The sequence below is a fragment of the Molothrus aeneus genome, chromosome 26 (assembly GCF_037042795.1).
Source record: "Molothrus aeneus isolate 106 chromosome 26, BPBGC_Maene_1.0, whole genome shotgun sequence".
NCBI lineage: Eukaryota > Metazoa > Chordata > Aves > Passeriformes > Icteridae > Molothrus > Molothrus aeneus.
The window spans coordinates 3,816,207-3,834,797 of NC_089671.1; the positions used below are offsets into that span (position 1 = coordinate 3,816,207).

Genomic DNA, 18,591 nt, shown 5'->3' on the forward strand with positions numbered 1-18,591 from the left:
GCCTTTCCTAATGGAAAGTTCTAGGGGATTATTGGAATCTTGTCTGTGTGTCTGTCCCTGTCCCACTCCCTCTCCCCAAAAAACCCAGTCTTTGAAAGGTTGTACAATACAATGGGAACTACTGTAGAAACCTCTCTATTCTCCTACAGTAGATATTAACTACTTTTGTTGGAGTAGTTCTTTGTTGTAACAAGCACACAGGTTGGTTTAAAAACTCCTATAAACATGAATAATGCAGCAGATAGCATCATTAATATTACTTTTTTTAAAATATTTACAGGTTTGGAAGCAAAAAGGAGAGGAATATAGAGTAACAGGATATGGTGGCTGGAGCTGGATTAGTAAAACCCATGTCCACAGGTTTATGCCCAAACTGCCAGGAAATACTAATGCAAATTACAGAAAATTGCTATCAAGTAAGTGTCTGCATTGCTTATATTTTTTTTAATTGCAGTTATTAGTTAATATTTCTTAAGGAGACTTTAGGAGTAATTTTCCAGAAAACCTTTTGTGGATATCTGGTAATACTGTTCAGTGTAACCTGTTCAGTTGTCACAGACATTTTGTAGCTACATTAAATTGTTTCAATTATGTTTTGTGTCATGCTTGTGCATCTTTGTATAACCTTATTTAAATTAAAGGTAGATAAAAGTTATGTAGAGCATCAAAACAAAAAAACAACATCTTAAATATTGAGATATATATATTCTTAAATATTGAGTAAATATATATTCAGTAGTGCACTGTTTAATCTATGGTGTTACTACTAGATGCTTAATTCTATTTCTGAATTTCACTAATGGTGTGCAAATGATTTGAGAGGTAAACTTAACATACATTCAAATGTGGCAGAGTACAAAAAATACTCTGGATAATTGAAATAATTTAATTTGTTAATAGCAAAGAGCGAAGATGAAAAGTGCAACTTGGATAAACGAAAAGGTACAGCTAAGGTAAAACCAGAGAAAGACAGAGCAAAGGATTCTCGAGATCTGCAAGCAAAAGACAAAGCAGATGTTTCAGAAACCTTGGAGAAAGTACAAGTAAAAGAAGAAAAGTTGCGTGAAGACAAATTAGAAGTTGACACAATTTCTGAAAACTTAGATCATGCAAAAGACACAGGTGATAATCTTTTGTTATTGTGAAACTCATGTTATTGCATGAGTAAAAGCATAGAACCTCAGAAATAACTAGTGAAAAACTGTGTAACAGATTTTGTCAAGACATCTAAAATGTTAAATGATTGCCTGTTATCCATTGTGGTAGTGTCTGAAGCTTTTGTTCCTTTTTTAATTGAAATCTTTTAATATGCTAAAAGCCCCATTTATTTTTTAGTACTTAATGTAAAAATATAATTTGTATTCATTATTGGGGAGCTCACTGACTCAGAGTTACTTCTTCTTCACAGTGGAAAAAGACATCGACAGTGAAAATGATAAAGTCATCAAAGAAGAACCTATGGATGTGGATGATGTGAAAATTGAATCCTCCATAAAAGATGAGGAAAGTCACTGTAAGCGGGATATAATCAATGTCAGTGAGGGATTTCATTTAAGGACTTGCTACAAAAGGAAAGTAAAATCATCAAAATTAGATGGACTCCTGGAGCGGCGAATAAAACAGTTTACACTGGAGGAAAAACAGCGTCTGGAAAAGATGAAGCTGGAGGCTGGTGCTAAAACTGGGGGCATTCGACCTGTGAGCCCCCAGAAAAACACAGAAGGGCTACAAGTGAGGAATGGGAAAGAAGGAAACCAGTTTGGCTCTCCTTCCCAGGATCAGAGCTACGTTTCAGACAAGACCCAAGGTGAAGATGCAGAACAGGACTGTTTGCCCATCAGCAAAACTGGGGATGAAGATGAACCTTCTCTGCCTTTGTCAAACAGGCTCTCAAAAGAGGGGCAGCTACTGGATGACGACTCCCCTCAATCCTCTGAAGGAGACAGCTCTGTTCAGAATGATGGCAGAGAAAACAACCCTGAGCCTTCCACTGCTGATAAACGTCAAGGACAAGAGGCTCTTGGAGAGTCTGAGAGCTCTTTAGTGGATGGCTTGAAACAAACCAGTGCAGAAAGCAGAATCAAATGGGATGTTTCAGAAACAGCTGAAAAACCCTTGAAACAAAAGCTACCTATTACCAGAGTTTCTCAGCGAGAACTTGAAAACTTAGGACCAGTGGTACCTGAAAGCAGCTGCAGAAGAGATGCTGTGGGCACTCTTGAAAAACAAGACTCAGAAGGGGATTCTGAACAGCAAAGCAAAGATCCAGAAAACAATTGTATGATAAAAAGCCATATGGAAACCATGTCCTCTCAAGAAAGTGAAATGGAGGAAGAAATTGCTCCTGTAAAGACTGAAAGTAAATCTGAAAAGATGATATTTCACCAAAAATCAGCTAATAAAGATCTAGAACCATTTAAAACAGGGCTGATTTCTGAAAGAAACCTTGAAAGTCAAAGTCTGGAACACATGGATGGGGAAAATGATAACAAAGATTTACTGAGCTCCAAACTAACAGAGGCTAATGGTCGAAAGAAAGGTCAGGAACTGAAGGTGGAGACAGGTACCATGAACAAATATCTTGATCAGACAAATGTAAATACTGTTACTGACAAAAAGAATAATAAAGATGAAGAAACTGAGACAGAAAAAGAAAAATCATTTCAAATGAATGGAAAAGACAATGACATTAAAGCATTATCAAATGATGACTGCTTAGTGAAAAATACCTGTGAAGCTAAGGCAGGGGGTGATATTGAACCAAAAGTTAATAATATTAATAAAGCCATTCCAGAACATGAAATAAAACCATTGACTTTTAAGGAATCTTCAGTAAAACCATTCATGAATGGTGACATCATGGGAGAGGACACAAAGGATAAAAATAATGTGGGCTCAAAGTCACATCTGCAGGGTTCACCTGAGTCTGGAGAGAGTCTTCAGTCACCAGATGAAGTGCCCAAGTGTATGCAGAAAACTGAAGAAAAGCAGCTTTCTCCTGAGAGATCTGCCAGTGTGGGCTCTGCTTCCCTCCCAACACAGCCTGTCTGTAAGGAAAATAACCTGAACAGTGAAACAGAATCTATGGAAACTGAAGCATGTGAGGAGAAGAAAGTTGCTCCATGTCCTGTAACCTCTTGTGAGGAATCCAGCTTGAGCAGTCACTTTGCTGACCAGAATGGGGTACAGACACATAAAATGGAAAATATTAATGGAGAAAGTAAAATGAAAACTGTTATTACTGAAGTGACTACCACAACCTCAACTGTGTCCACAGAGTCCAAAACGGTGTTTAAGGTTGCAGAGACTGGAGCTGCCAGTGATGAGAAGACCACAGTTGTTTCCTCTACAGAAAACTGTGCCATCTCCACTGTCACCACCACCACCACTGTCACCAAGCTCACCACTCCAGCCTCAGAGAGTAACTCTGATGTCATCTCTGTCCAGGAGCACAGTAAAACAGTGGTTACAACCACAGTCACCGACTCCCTGACCACCCCAGAAGGAACATTGGTGACTTCCATGACTGTCAGCAAAGAATATTCCACAAAAGACAAAGTGAAGTTAATGAAATTCACAAGACCCAAAAAAACTCGTTCTGGAACTGCCTTGCCGTCTTATAGGAAATTTGTTACCAAAAGCAGTAAAAAAAGCATATTTGTTTTACCCAATGATGACTTAAAAAAGCTGGCCAGGAGAGGAGGGATCAGAGAGGTTCCTTATTTCAATTACAATGCAAAGCCTGCCTTGGATATCTGGCCATATCCATCCCCAAGACCAACTTTTGGGATCACTTGGAGGTACATACTTTACATTTTTGAGAAAAAGTCTAGGGTGTGATGAAATAAATTGATTTTTTTAAAATACAAGTGATACACATGTTTATTCCCAAATATTAACATTTTGCTATTTATTATTCAGTTTTCTATATTGTTCAATTAAAGTAGCATGGAAAACCTGTGTCCTGTTGGTTTGGTTGGGTATTTTAAGTTTATTTTTAAATATAATTTTATATTCTGTCATTAGGTACCGACTCCAAACAGTCAAATCATTGGCTGGAGTGAGCCTGATGTTGAGGTTATTGTGGGCATGTCTCAAGTGGGATGATATGGCAGCTAAAGCTCCCCCTGGGGGAGGAACCACAAGGACAGGTATTGTTATTTTCAATTTCTGGTTTTCATTTGCAGAAGCTTTTGCTGTAAATTCTGAGTGTTACACTCAAAACATTTCTATAAAGGCTTGCTGTCAGCTGTGGCATTTGAATTTTGTTTGCTGTTTCTCTGCCTTGAGTACACTGGGTTGATTGGAGATTTAGCTTTATTTGTTTCTGTTATTAATGTGCTGGGACTAATTTGTTGCAGAAACAACTGAAACTGAAATTACAACAACAGAAATAATCAAGCGGAGAGATGTTGGTCCGTATGGGATCCGCTCAGAGTACTGTATAAGAAAAATCATTTGTCCCATTGGTGTACCAGAGGCTCCAAAAGGTTGGTTTGTTTATTTGCTTGTTTAGACTTCCCCCCCACACCCCCTGTAATCGAGAGAAATTAAAGTAACTGGATCTTTATGCTAATTCAGCCCATCAAGGGAGCAAATGCAGCTTGCCAGGAACTATTAATTTACCTATGGGAAACAAATACTGCATTTAACAAGTGGACATGATTTATCTGAAGCTGAAAGGCCTCCCTGTTTATAAAATGGGACTGAAAACATCACTAAATCTTGGTTTACACTTCAGTTTCGTTTTACACTATAGCTTAATGTGTGTGTTTTGACTGCTCTCTAAAGAAACTCCAACACCCCAGAGGAAGGGACTGCGATCGAGTGCCCTCAGGCCAAAAAGGCCAGAAACACCCAAGCAAACAGGCCCTGTTATAATGGAAACTTGGGTAGCAGAGGAGGAGTTGGAGCTGTGGGAGATCAGGGCATTTGCTGAAAGGTAAAGTGAGCTGTTAAAGAAAGTACTCTTCATTTGTGTGATTGTTAAATACAAGTTCCCCTAGAGAACACAAACCTGGTCACTGTGATCACTAGAAACACAGCTGTGTTGGGTTTTTACTGATAGTCAAGCTTAAAGTTACAAAGCTAAACTGTTTGCTGGTACCAAAACTAAGGTATGCAGATATTTCAGATTTGTTAGAAGTAATATTATATTAATTTTTCCATGCTTATGAACTCACTACTGTTAAATGCTAAAAGGTTATTGCTGTAATGCATCAAAAGGCTGTAGGCTGCTTTTGGCATGACTTTGTACAGTATTTATGAAACACTTTGTAATCCAAAGAAAATGACTGTGTACAAGTAAATTGAGCCTGAGAATACTCAAGTCATAAGATGCATATTTTCAGTATCATGTGCTTACAGTTAGAACAACATTTTTGAGTCTCTTGGAAAGAACAATTTTAAATGTATGTTATTACATGGGTTCCTTGCAGTCTCAGATGTAATTATAAATTCCAGTTTTGATTAATAGTTTCCTCTAAGATGTTGCAGTATTTTAGCATCAGGATATTTCAGGGATGTTGCATGCAACTTCAGTAGTTTATTTCTAAATATTTTTAAAACTGTGACCAGTTTTTCAGTGATCTTTTGTCTTGATGGTTGCTCATACGAGAGCAGTTAAACTGAATAAAACAAAGTGCAGTTTGATGGTTGGATTTTACGTGGTGGTATAACTTACTTTTGCTTGTGTCTTTGGCAGGGTGGAGAAGGAAAAGGCACAGGCAGTTGAACAACAGGCTAAGGTTAGTGAACAGAAGAAGGCAGAGGAGTTCAAGGCCCAATTGGAGGCTCAGCTAAAACACCAACGTTTGGCTGCCCAGCAGGTGGGGAGCTGTTGGTCATCCCAGCAGTCAGCAACTGCACTGCTCAGCACATGCATCATAGCCTGGGAAACGCAGTTAGCCCTTGCTTACACCATTTCTCAAATACTTCCAACTGCAGATTAAGCCATCAAACAATGCTGCTGCCACTATATGCATCTGTTATTTTGAAACAGGGTTAATGCAAAGGCTTGTTGTGGATTGCCTGTTTTTCATCCACGTCATTTGTAACACTTTAGAAAGGTTTAGTTTGTTTCCATTTTAAAGAAGGTTTAGTTTGTTTCCATTTTAAAGAAGGCTGGGAAGCACCATCTCCAGGTAAGCTTCTCAGTGTTCTGTGTGTGGTGGAAAGCTGCCTGGGAATACAGCTGACGTGGGAATACAACTGCATTTCATGCTTCACTCAAATTGAATCTTTTGATTTTATTCTTACGTTATCTGAGTGAAACCCATTGGTAATTTTATTTAAATATATGTAGATATGTATATGTATTTACATTTAAATGTATGCAATTAAAATTAGGAAATCTGATGCCATGTTGGTATTTCACATACATTATTAAGAACTGTGCTTTTTCTGAGCATATTCCTTCTTCATTTCATCTGCTCTGACAAAAACCCATTAGTAGTGAATGAGTGCTTCTGATTTGTGGGCATTACTGCAATATAGTGCTGGAATTTAAATTAGATAAATACAGATATAATTCCAGTAACATGGGAAAAATGTTAGATTAGTTGACATTTTAGAAGAGCTGCTGATACATCCCTTCACTAAGGGAATCTCTAGATTTAATATGCTTTTTCAACAGTTACAGCACAGAAGGTCACTGGGTAAGGTAAGGGATTTTGAACCTAATTTTTTTAAGCAGGCTGAAAACTGGATTTAAATTTAAAATAATAGTTTTTAAAATTGCATTCTCAGTGGTGAAACAGAATGATACAGTCTGCTTTTTTCTGTAACTGGCAGGATCTCAATGCAGGAAGCTCTAAATTTAGGAACGCTAATAGTAAACTCTGTGTTGATGATGATGTACCAATTACTGACATAGATGAATGTACATGGTCAAAGCCAAATATAGATGGATATTTTTAAAGGTTTTTTTAATATTTCTGATTAATCTGAGACAAATTATTATGTTGTGCAGGTTTTTTTAAAGTAAAATGTGCAGTGAAATTAACATAAGGCAAGGATTTAAAAGTTGTTCTAAAGGAAAATTTCTGGCTCTGTATTCTAAGCAGATTTGTAGTTCTGGAGATCAAGGAGCCTATTCTTCAATCTTCTACATTTGAACTAAAATCCTAATTTGAGCTAAAATCCTACCAGAGGCCTTTATCTCTCAATACTGGGAGACAGTGTTGATGTTGTAAAATCTGAAAATACTAATTATCTCTTAATTCCATTTTTTTCTGAACAGAAACGGCTGGAGCAGCAGAAGCAGATCCCTGCAGGAGGTGTGGTCCCTGCAGCCAGCACAGCCAGCAGCACTGCAACCACAGTGTCCACACCCCAGAAAGTCGTGGTGGGCCCTCTGGCAGGCCCTGTCCCCACAGGAACCAAAGTAGTGCTCACCACTAAAGTGGGGTCTCCAGCTACAGTAACATTCCAACAGAACAAGAATTTCCATCAAACTTTTGCTACTTGGGTTAAGCAAGGCCAGTCTTCAACAGGTAAGGAATCATTTGTCATGGAAGGAGCATTGCTGGAGTTCATCTGTGTGTGCATCACATCACATCTTCTCCAGACATGCAGCATTAGTACATTTCTGGTTATCTTTGCTCTTAACTCTTGCTATGCCAGAAGGACATTTCTGAGATTATATCTGTCTATTTTTTTCCTTGCTCTGACTTCTGCTAGAAAGACTCATTTCTGACCTGTCTCATTAATTACTGACAGTTTTTGTGCCAGTATCATTCATGAAAGCATTCTATGATGTAACATACTGTTTCCAATAAAGAACCTTTACCAAAAAAAGCATGACACATTAAAAAAAAAGTAAAAGTAATCCTGTAGTTTGCTGTTTCATGCTTGAAAAACAGTCATTTCATTGACTAATGATTCTGCTCTAAACCTGCCTGTTCTGTGTGCCTCAATAGCCACTAGCACAGCTGCCAGCTCAGCCACAAGCATTGCCAGCACAGGGCAGACCTTCCAGCTCTCAGGCAGCCCAGTAACGATGGCAGGGAAAGTGATAACTAAGCTGCCACTCCCTGCAAACAGCAAGATTGTTGCCGTCAATGTGCCATCAACTCAAGGAGGTAGGGCAAAGGGAACTGAATAAAAACTGTATTCCAGCTTGCTGTTTAATTCTCCTTTGACACTATTTTCCCAGTGAAGTAAACTATGACGTGAAGGGGGAAAAATATATATTATATATATATAAAAAAATACAAGTTTCTACAGCTTGGTCCCCCTGTGTTGCATATTTGTGTCTGTAAGGGGAAAAAATGCAAGTTTTTTTTTTTTATTTTGAACAATGTGGAATGAAGCATGCTTTTTTTTTTGGTTATCTAAATCAACAAAGAAACTTTGTTCACAAAAGTATTAATGCCTACAGCTGCTCTTCACTGATGAGCAGAAGTTGGGCTCCAGACTAAGATTAGCATTTTTGATTCTTGCCTCAAGAAGAGGACTTAATTTTTTTGAGATTTGTGAATGTATATTGAACAGAAAAACTCAATTCTGTCTCCATTATATTTAGCATCTGAGCACATCATGAAGGCTGCAGATTTTGTATTGAAATTTCATAGGTGACAGGAGAAGCATTGCCCATTTTCTTCAGCACCACAGTGTTGTAGGTGAAAGGTGTTTAAACTGCTCTCCTACTTTTGAAATTAATCAGATTATAGCTTTTAATGGTTGTATAACACTAATTTGTGGCACTCTGTCAATGCAAGGGCTTCTTTGCAGTTACCATCAAACTGATCTCTGTGAAGATTCACACTTTCCTTAATCTTTTCTAAAATATCTGTTTCTTAACTTAAAATGTAAGTTTGGACTATTAACAAAGTATAATGCTGCTTCTTTTTGCAATATGACAAAGGCTTTCCCAAGAAATGTTGAGACTCAAAGGTATTCTAGAAACCTGGAGACTTGAGTTCTAAATGCCACCCTGGAGTTGCATTTACTTCTTTTGCTGGCCATTATGTCATTAATGAATTCTCAATTTTTCTTTAATTAGGTGTGGTTCAAGTTCAGCAAAAGGTATTGGGTATCATTCCATCAACTACAGGTGCAAGTCAAACCTTTACTTCATTCCAGCCAAGGACAGCAACTGTAACCATTAGGCCAAACACCACAGGGACGTTAGGAACAACGAGCACTTCACAAGTAAGATGTTTTTCTCAATGTTATTTAATTCAAAAAAGTGTAAGCGTGTATGTTATTTAACTCAAAGAAATTTAAGTGTGTAGACTTTCAGTTATTGGCAGATATTAAATCACTTTTCAATGGTTTTGGCTCGTCTCAGCAATGGTGTGTATGGATCCTTTATTCCAAAGAGGTTACAACAGTTGGGAAAACTAAAACACACCTTGAACACCATTCAGGGCAAATTCCAGAGGCTTTTTCCTCCAGCTGACAGGTGCTCTCCTCTCTGGTGTGCTCAGGTGGTGCAGGGGACGCCGCTGCGCCCCGGGATGACGGTGATCCGGACCCCGCTGCAGCAGCCCACCCTTGGCAAGGCCATCATTCGAACACCTGTAGTGGTGCAACAAGGTATTCTGCCAGCCAGTAGGTTCACTTTAATATTTCAACTCCCAGTGTGAAATCCATGGTTTGTTTCTTCATCAATTCATTGTGTCCCAATGCAAACATCCCTCGTTTTGATGCTCGACTAATGCCTTTTTCAGCTTTTGGATGTGTTTGTAGGAGGCTTTGTCAATGTTATTTATCATTGACACATTAAGTTTAAGTCCATTCATTTGGGGGAAAAAAAAAAAGCCCCACAAAACTGAAAAACACATGGAGTAATTGTGCATTGAGGAAGCCCTTTTTTTGTATGTTTTTTCTTATAAAGAAGCTCAATGTTTGAAAGTTCTTTATATGCATGCAACTGTAGTTAAAATATTTTGCAGACATTTTTCAATCACACAAATGGTTTGTAAAGAAAATTTATGTGCAAACTGCAGTGTTTGCTTCACCTGTCTGATCACCATCACACCCCATTGCAATTTGTGACTTGGAGGTTTGCTGTGCTTACAGTTAAAAAGCTGAAAATGTATTTCTTAGCTCAAATTCTTCTCTTACAGGTCAGACCCAGCAAGTGGTGACTCAGATAATCAGGGGTCAGCCTGTCTCAACAGCAGTTTCTAGTACCAGCACAGCTTCTTCCAGCACTGGGCAGAAAACCATCACAAGTTCTGGGACAGCCCCTCAACAAGTTCAGCCTCAGACCCCAGCGCCGCCCCCTCGGCCTCAGCAGGGCCAGGTGAAGCTGACAATGGCCCAGCTCACCCAGCTCACACAAGGGCAGGTAAAGCACTGGACAGCCCTGGGTGTGGAGTGTGCTAACCCAGCCTGCCTTTGCATTTCAGCAGTGTAGTGCCTGTGCCTTTAAATTCATGTGTCTGGCTTTATTTAGGATGAGCATTGGCATAATTACAGACTGAAAGCAGCTTAAATAGTAAATAAATATAATAAATAGTAAATAGAAAGTAAGTAGTTTTAATAGTAAAGTTTTAATGCTTGCTTCCTGTTGTACTTCCCAGTAAGGTAACTGGCATCAGGAGTGTTCAGCAGCATGAAAAAAAATCTTTAATAGCAGTAAGGGACATAATTATTCTGTATGGTCTGTTTTGTAGACATTCAGATCATAATTTTGATTACTTGTCTTTTGATTTGATGTGAAGATCTAGTTTTCATTCATGCTATCCAGAATCTCAGAGGAAAAGTTGCAGTATCTGTGAGCAGAGGAGGAAAAAGTTCTTACAACTTCTGTTCAGATCATGAAGGTCTGTTGGCAAAAAATAAGTTGAGAGTCATTTTTTGGGTAAAAATAAATGTCTATGATTTACCACAACATCTGTTCTTCAAACTATAAATAATTCATATAAATGATTGCAATGTACAGACTGCTCATTGCCAGATAAGGTTTTTTGTAGGTGGAACAAGACTTGGAGTTTAAGTTGAAGGGGAGGGTAGGTTTAGATTAGATATTGGGAGGAAATTCTTCCCTATGAGGGTGAGGAGGCCCTGGCACAGTTTGCCCAGAGCAGCTGTGGCTGCCCCATCCCTGGAAGTGTCCAAGGCCAGGCTGGATGGGACTTGGAGCAACCTGGGACAGTGGAAGGTGTGGGTGGAATTGGGTGAGTTTTAAGGCCCCTCCCAGCCTAAACCATTCTGTGATTCTATGAGTTTCTACACCAAAGACTCAGAGTTGTGTTGTGTTCTGTGGGTTCACAAAATGTGTCCCTCCAACCCAGTCATCTGTTGGCGGTAAAATTGTTGAAAGAGTCCTTGAGTATTTCATGATCTCAGATGCTGGTTTTAGATTTTAGGAGTATAGTATGTGATAAAAATATTGAATTCTGAAATCCAAACCCCTAATTGTTCTGATTTTCAGCAAAGTCTGTCTAAGAATTACATCACTAATACATCAATATTAACTTTTTTTTTCAGGGTGGCAGTCAAGGCTTAACTGTGGTAATTCAGGGACAAGGTCAAACTACTGGTCAGTTACAATTAATCCCTCAGGGTGTGACTGTAATACCTGGTCCAGGACAGCAGCTTATGCAAGCAGCTATGCCAAATGGTACAATTCAGAGATTTCTGTTCACCCCACTACCAGCAGCTGCTACTACAGCTAGCACAACTACAACCACCGTTTCTACTTCCACCTCGGGTAAGCACTGTTCTCTTCAGCAGAAAAAAAACTTCCATTTCAGTTGCATGGGAGAAGTTACGCAGCTGGAGGTTGTCTGTTACTGCAGGAAATGTTGTGGAAAACGCCAATCACTTGTTTTTTTTTAAATTTTAGAAGTTTAGTAGTAATAAAATGGTTATAAAAATAGTAATACAATTAGAGTAATAATAATTTGGACAATTTGAATTGAAAGACAAAGAGTTACAGACGTCCGGGTACCTTTTTCTGGGCAGCACAACCCCGAGCCCGGAAAAGGGAAAGGACTCCCGTTAACAGAGGATTAACCCTTAAAAGCAATAGCCTGTTGCATATTCATACACTTCATACATGATGCATAAATTCCATTCAAATACAGGATTCTGTCTGGTCATCATCAGCTTCTTCCTCTGAATTCTAACAGTGCCTTCAAGGCACGAAGAAATTTGTTTCTTCTGATAAATTCTTTTTCTCTGAAAGATTTAGATGTCCTGTGGCTGCTATCTCGCTGCAAGTCCTTTCTTTAAAAAAACTATCCTACATAGCGTAGTTTCTATTTTAACCTTTTTTATAACCTAAAACTATATTTAACACATTACTTAACAGAATTAGTACAGCATTACTTTCTTACACAACACATATAACGTTCATTTTAATATTTGCAAAAAGCCAATCATAAAATACATGCATTTTTCACAGGAAGAAATTAGTTTCTTCTGATAAGAGGGCAATAAATTCTTTTTCTCTGAAAGATTTAGGTGTCCTGTGGCTGCTATGTCGCTGCAAGTCCTTTCTTTTAAAAAAGTATCCTACGTAGCATAGTTTCTATTTAAACATTTTCTTTATAACCTAAAACTATATTTAACATTTTTTTATAACCTAAAACTATATTTACCACACTACTTAAGAGAATTAATACAGCATTACTTTCTAACACAACACATATAATATTCATTTTAATATTTGCAAAAAGCCAATCATAAAATGCGCATTTTCACAGTGTGTTGGAAGTGCATTGCAGAGTCTGTTGAGTTCCTGCACGGAGCTTTGCAGTAGTTCCAGAGGGTTTGGGTTATCAAGGCTCACAGCCGTGCCATTTGTAATCAATGGACTCGTGGTTTGTGTTTGTGTGTTCACAGCTGCAGCTTTGCAGTAGTTCCAGAGGGTTTGGGTTATCAAGGCTCACAGCCGTGCCATTTGCAATCAATGGACTCGTGGTTTGTGTTTGTGTGTTCACAGGTGCGGGGGAAGCCAAGCCGGCTCTGCAGGCGCCTCCAGCAGCGGCCGTGCCCGCAGGGCAGGGGCAGGCCCAGCCCCAGGCCCAGCCCGCGGGGGCTCAGCCCGAGGCCCCGAGCCCGCCCGAGGCCCCCGCTGACCCCGCGGCTCCTCCCGAAGCTCAGCCCTCCAAGTCTCCGGCTCAGTCTCCAGCCCCGGCTCCGGGGCTCTCTCCAGCACCGCCCGCGGGGCTGCCCCCAGGCCAGGCCCAGGCTCAGCTTCCAGCTCAGGTGCAAACTCCAGCCCCACAGCCCGCTCTGATGTGGCCCCACGCTCCCATCCAAATCCCAGCTCGGCTGCAGCAATCACAGGCTCAGGTTCAGACCTCGGGCACAGCCCTTGCAAGTACTCAAAGTTTAAATCAGGTTCCTGTGCAGTGCCCAGCTCATCCTCAGCTACAATTTCAGCAGCCTCCAAAAAGTGTTACTGCAGTGCCCCAGCTCCAGCAGCAAGTGGAAATCCTCTGTCTCAGATCCGAGCCCAGCAGGGCGGTGTGCCCCACATCCATCCTCAGTTACCCCTTGAGGTCCAGCCCAGTGGCCCAGCTCAGGCTCAGCAGGTGGCCAGGGTGGCGGCAGTGCCAGCAGCTTCTGTGCAGGAGCAGCTGCACCCAGTTCAGCAGCTCAGGCAGCAGCAATAGATAGAAATTAAACGTGAGCACACCCTTCAGGTTTCTAATCAAAGTGACATTATCCAGAAACAGGTAAAGTTAACAGAAGGAAATTAACACTAATGAATGAAAGAAATCTAATTTCAAATGCCTGTTCTTGTTAACAATGTTAATACATTTGATAGGCAGTTAATTTGATTCTTTCGAAGATAGTGCACGATTGCTATTGGCAATTTAAGGACATGTTCCAAGTTAATTCAGCACATCAAGTCACTTGTACCATGTTTGCATTCTTCTGTCACCTTGATTCAGTTTACCATTAGCTGCTGGGACAAATCCATCTCTGTTCTCAATTCAGGAAAGATAGGTCAGAGCTAGGAGAGCTGATGGACAAAAACATGTGCAGAACTTTCATTACCTGAAAACTGAGGTTCCAAAGAGGTATCTGAAATGTGACGCTGTTGGACGGCTGCGGGGCTTAAAAATATATCATGGACTATGACCACTTTTAAAATAAAACAACCAGTCTCTGAGGAAATACAGTCAATTTACATTTAGTTCCTGGGTTCAAACTTGACATAAGCAAAATATCCTATCCTGGGGGTGGTGGTGTTCTTTCTCAATTTCTTTTTGAATTTTCAAATAATTGTTTTACACAAGCACTGCTCCCCTGATAAAATCAGCTTTATTTTGTCACTCAGTGAAATAAATGACACTTTAACTTAGGAAATGTCCTGGGTCTCCCCATAATACTGTGAAATACTGGCTAAGTTTTCATCTTTTATTTTGAATCTTGTATCATCCTACAGGTGGTTTTGAAGCAGAATGCTGTCATAGAACATTTGAAACAGAAGAAGACACTGACTCCAGCTGAGAGGGAAGAAAATCAGAGGTGAATGTGCATCGCAGTGCATTTGTAGATATGAAATTTTTCATTTATTGCATCTTTTAATGGTTTCATAATGAAATGCTGGTTTGTAAAAATCTGCTTAAAGAAGTGTTGCAATATAAATTTGGTTAGAGTAACACTTAAAAGTAACTTTAATTATGATCTTCTTTCATCTTCTATAATCTCAATTTTATTTTGATAATATGTTTTTAAGTAATGTTACATATTGTGCTTGAAGCTGGCCAGTTTTTAAACTCAAGTAAAGAAGCAAGAATGGAGAATTAATGATTCTGCTGCAAAAAAAAAGCCTGGATTTTGTTTGTCCTTTATCATGGCCATGTGTTTCCATTCTTGTCCCTGCACATCCCACTCTACAGAAGGAGCTGAAGAGTTGGAAGACAGATTGACAAACTGAGAGATTTTATGCTTGAAGCTGTTAAACAGAAATTTGGAGTGTTTGTCATTTGTCTTGGGATTATTTTGACTCCTTTTCACACATGCAGTTGCTCCAATTAGATAATCACAAGTGTGTGTCAGATACTAAGAAAAAGAAGAGTATGTTCTATAAAATTCTGATCATCCAGTCACAAGCTCAGTTGATTACAACACTATCCCTGGGTGCCACTCCTTTACTGTTCAGAGTTGCATAAAGAAAAAGATGTAGTGGATATGCTCTTCATTTCATGGTATCAGATAACCAAATAGGTGTTTCGAGTGACAAAAGCCCAATTTAAAAGAAAGATGAAAAAAAAATAGTTCTAACTAGCTTGGTGGTGCATCTGCTTTTCCATCTCACTGATTTATTCTTCTTCAGAAATACAATATGGGGATCTTTAATCTGTTAAAAAAACAGACTAAACCAAGTAGATACAGGGCAGGTATAAAGAGCAAACTAAACGAAATTGTATGACCCTACAAATATTTATGTACATATTCCATTTGTCATCAAAATCCAGCTGTCTAACAAAGGACAAAATATCTGAGACCAGAGTTGCCAGCAGCTGCTTGTCCTGGCCATTGCTATTCTGCTGTTTCCTCTCAGCTCAGTGGGAGTTGTTTTTCATGGTCACTCTGGCAACAAGAAGCATTTGGTTTTCTAATGGTTTTGGAAGAGAATGGGGAAGGGAAAAGTAAATTCAGAAGAACCCAAATACATTCATTTTCTAATTGAAATATAAAGCAAAATAAATGAAAGGTGCAAAATAAGTGAGCAGGAAAATAGATTTATAGTTGAAGGTACAACAAGCAGACAAAAACCTCATCTTGAGCTGTCAGTGGAGAAATTGAGAACTGTTTGTACTGAATTCTATACAGTGAAAAGTGTTTGTCAGTCCTTATGCCAAAACACAAAACCTTGGTAGTATTTCACTGGAGCATAGAAATGTTTGTTTTTGAAGAAGTTGCAGGCTTCCAACTCACTTTCATCCTGCATCAGAATAAAAATGCAGCTCAATTTTCAAACAAATTGAGGAAACTGAATGGAGCGAAAATCTCTCTCATCCTACTAAAGCCAAAGCTTTGTTGGGAATCAGATGGGGGAGGGGAGGAACAATTAGTACTCAGATCATTTAAGTGAAATTGGGATTGGCCCTCTTGAGCCTAACAAGGGACTCGATCTCTCCCAGCAGTGCTCTAGTAAATAAGCAGGAGTGGAAGCACTGGTGTTGCTAAATTTACCTTGTACATCTTAGGAAATACAATAATGAGCTTGCAGTGACTGGAGAATTGATTCTGCATTCTCAACTGGGAATAAACAGGCAGGTCAGCACAATGTCCTTTTCCTTTATTCCTTCCCCAGAATGATTGTGTGCAACCAAGTGATGAAATATATTCTGGATAAGATAGACAAAGAAGAGAAACAGGCAGCTAAGAAACGGAAGCGAGAAGAGAGCGTGGAGCAGAAGCGGAGCAAACAGAACGCGACCAAGCTCTCAGCTCTGCTTTTCAAGCATAAAGAGCAGCTGAAAGCTGAAATACTGAAAAAAAGAGCACTTCTGGACAAAGATCTGCAGATTGAAGTGCAGGTAAGGACAGAGTCTCAAAGGCTAATTTGATGATAAGCTGGGGAGAGTATCTCTGTGTTAATCTTTGTTTACTTAGTGAGATTTTAAGGAAATTTACAGGAAGAAGCTATTGGTTGTGGATCTCTGCAAAGCTGCCCATATGTCCTTTGAGGGCCTCTTGGTTTTCTTCTGGACTGAAATTACCTTCTTTCATGAAACAGCTTCTGATAAGTTACAGCCAGTGGGCCATTGTAGCCCAGGAATGTCATCCCTTAATAGTATGTGAATTGTAGGTTCAGAACATGAAAAAATGCATATTGAAATGGATTTAATTGTTTTCTTTTGGTTAAGCTTGGGGATTTTTGCCTAGATTTTAACCCTGTCTTGCAATAATCATATGAAGTGCCTCCCTCTATTTATTCATTTAATACACTTCAGGAGGAGCTAAAGAAAGACTTGACTAAAATTAAGAAAGAAAAGGAAAGAGCCCAGGCAGCAGCTGCTGCAGCAGCGGCCGCAGCCGCCGCGGCCGCCGCCGCTGCCCCACCAGCACCGCCACCAGTGCCACCAGCACCGCCACAGCTGCCAGCAGCCAGTGTCACCTCCTCCTCCTCCACCACTGTCCCCGTGCCAGTCTCCTCCCAGAAGAGGAAACGAGAGGAGGAGAAAGATTCCTCGGCTTCCAAGTCCAAGAAAAAGAAAATGATTTCTACTACCTCAAAGGAAACGAAGAAGGACACAAAGCTTTACTGCATCTGTAAAACGCCTTACGACGAGTCCAAGTGAGTAGCGATGCCCCAGCCCCTCCTGCATGTGCTCAGCTCTAGGGTTAGTGTCAGCCCTTAGTGCCAGGTAGTGCTAGAAGTGGAGCTAGGGGCAGGTTATTGCAGGGATCACCGAGGTGTAGAGGATAAAATCTCTATTTCCACTAGCAGTTGCAAATATTAACATACTCGATTGATACTGTTCCTGGGCGTGGTTTATACTTTACTGTTTGCATGTCTCCATTGTGTGACCTTCCTGTCTCACATGCACATACTCCTTTCTTTTTTTCCCTCCGCTCTGTTACTCTTTCTTTTGCCGTTTTGCCTCTGCCTCAGAAGCAAGTGACAATTTGGTTTGAGCAATTCCTTCTGAAGAAGTAGTTGATGTTCTTCAGAAATAGCTTCGGTACCGTCTTCCAATAAATGACTTTTTTTTGGTAAGGCTGTACCAGTAAAGGGGGCTCTGAGTCACTGGACTGCAGTTCACTTTGGACAATGTTTCAGGGAGAAATGGTTTCCATGTGTTATTATTTGTATGCTAGGATTGATAAAAATGAATATTCAAGCATTTGACAAAGTGAAAACTGCAGTTCTCTGTAGTTTGATTCTGACTGTGAATGAGGACAAGTATTTACACTGTGTACAGCGCTTGTAAAGAAATGGTGAGTGCTGGAGTGGAGAATCCAGAGCATTCCAGGGGATAGTGTTACATGTTGCTGCTTAAGGTGACATGTTGCAGCTAGAGGTGACTAACAGCAGTAGTTAGTAATGGTTTTCTCACATCTGAGAGCTGTGTAGAGATGTATGTACAATAAATTTCACTTCAGGCCAATTCCAAGTGTCAATACCCAAAAGTAAGAACTGGTACCATTTGATTGTACTTTAAGGGCTGATAACAGGGAAACCATAGATCTGGAGTGATGCATTCACTCCATGGGTCATGGTTCTTTGTTCCATGTTTAGGGCCAGGACTAGGGGACCTCTTGAGGTTCCTTCTAGCCTTGTTTGGGTTTTAATTGTGTCTTTTAACAAAGTTGAGATATTTGAGGTGTTTTTCACCTTGGTTTTGAGTAGCTCTGACCATTGCACTATGACATCAGTGTGGGAAATGGGGCTGCTCCTTGGACTGCCAGTGCTGCAGAAAGAGCAGAATGATGCTCTGGCTGTTATGTCACTGTCACCTCTGAGATGTCCCCAGCCTCAATTAACTTGGTGTCTGTGTCAGGTTTCCTGTCACCCAGTGTACTTAGGAGGGACCCTGTTCTCTGATTGTGATACCAGAGGTTTGTGTGTTACTGCACCTGGACTTAGTGAGTGAGCAAAGGGATTTGTTTGTCAGACTTTGTGTTGACTCCAGTGGTCATAGAGTGAATTTTGGTAGCTTGAAT

At 39.9% G+C, this 18,591-nt stretch overlaps 1 protein-coding gene across 8 annotated transcripts in view; it reads left to right on the top strand.

Annotated features, from left to right (window-relative positions):
- BPTF (bromodomain PHD finger transcription factor) overlaps positions 1 to 18,591 on the top strand; it is a 55,582-nt gene that overhangs the window by 28,616 nt on the left and 8,375 nt on the right. For 3 of the 8 annotated variants that reach the window (XM_066565855.1, XM_066565859.1, XM_066565862.1), the window contains exons 11-27: positions 281 to 416; positions 901 to 1,122; positions 1,409 to 3,800; positions 4,027 to 4,151; positions 4,362 to 4,490; positions 4,792 to 4,942; positions 5,705 to 5,828; positions 7,241 to 7,493; positions 7,920 to 8,081; positions 9,005 to 9,153; positions 9,432 to 9,555; positions 10,074 to 10,297; positions 11,443 to 11,665; positions 12,902 to 13,167; positions 14,357 to 14,439; positions 16,235 to 16,460; positions 16,878 to 17,221. In XM_066565855.1, coding sequence (XP_066421952.1) covers positions 281 to 416; positions 901 to 1,122; positions 1,409 to 3,800; positions 4,027 to 4,151; positions 4,362 to 4,490; positions 4,792 to 4,942; positions 5,705 to 5,828; positions 7,241 to 7,493; positions 7,920 to 8,081; positions 9,005 to 9,153; positions 9,432 to 9,555; positions 10,074 to 10,297; positions 11,443 to 11,665; positions 12,902 to 13,167; positions 14,357 to 14,439; positions 16,235 to 16,460; positions 16,878 to 17,221 — 5,333 coding nt within the window. The remainder of the gene's footprint in view (positions 1 to 280; positions 417 to 900; positions 1,123 to 1,408; positions 3,801 to 4,026; positions 4,152 to 4,361; positions 4,491 to 4,791; positions 4,943 to 5,704; positions 5,829 to 7,240; positions 7,494 to 7,919; positions 8,082 to 9,004; positions 9,154 to 9,431; positions 9,556 to 10,073; positions 10,298 to 11,442; positions 11,666 to 12,901; positions 13,168 to 14,356; positions 14,440 to 16,234; positions 16,461 to 16,877; positions 17,222 to 18,591) is intronic. The other 5 variants (XM_066565860.1, XM_066565863.1, XM_066565856.1 and 2 more) reach the window with 4 other exon arrangements.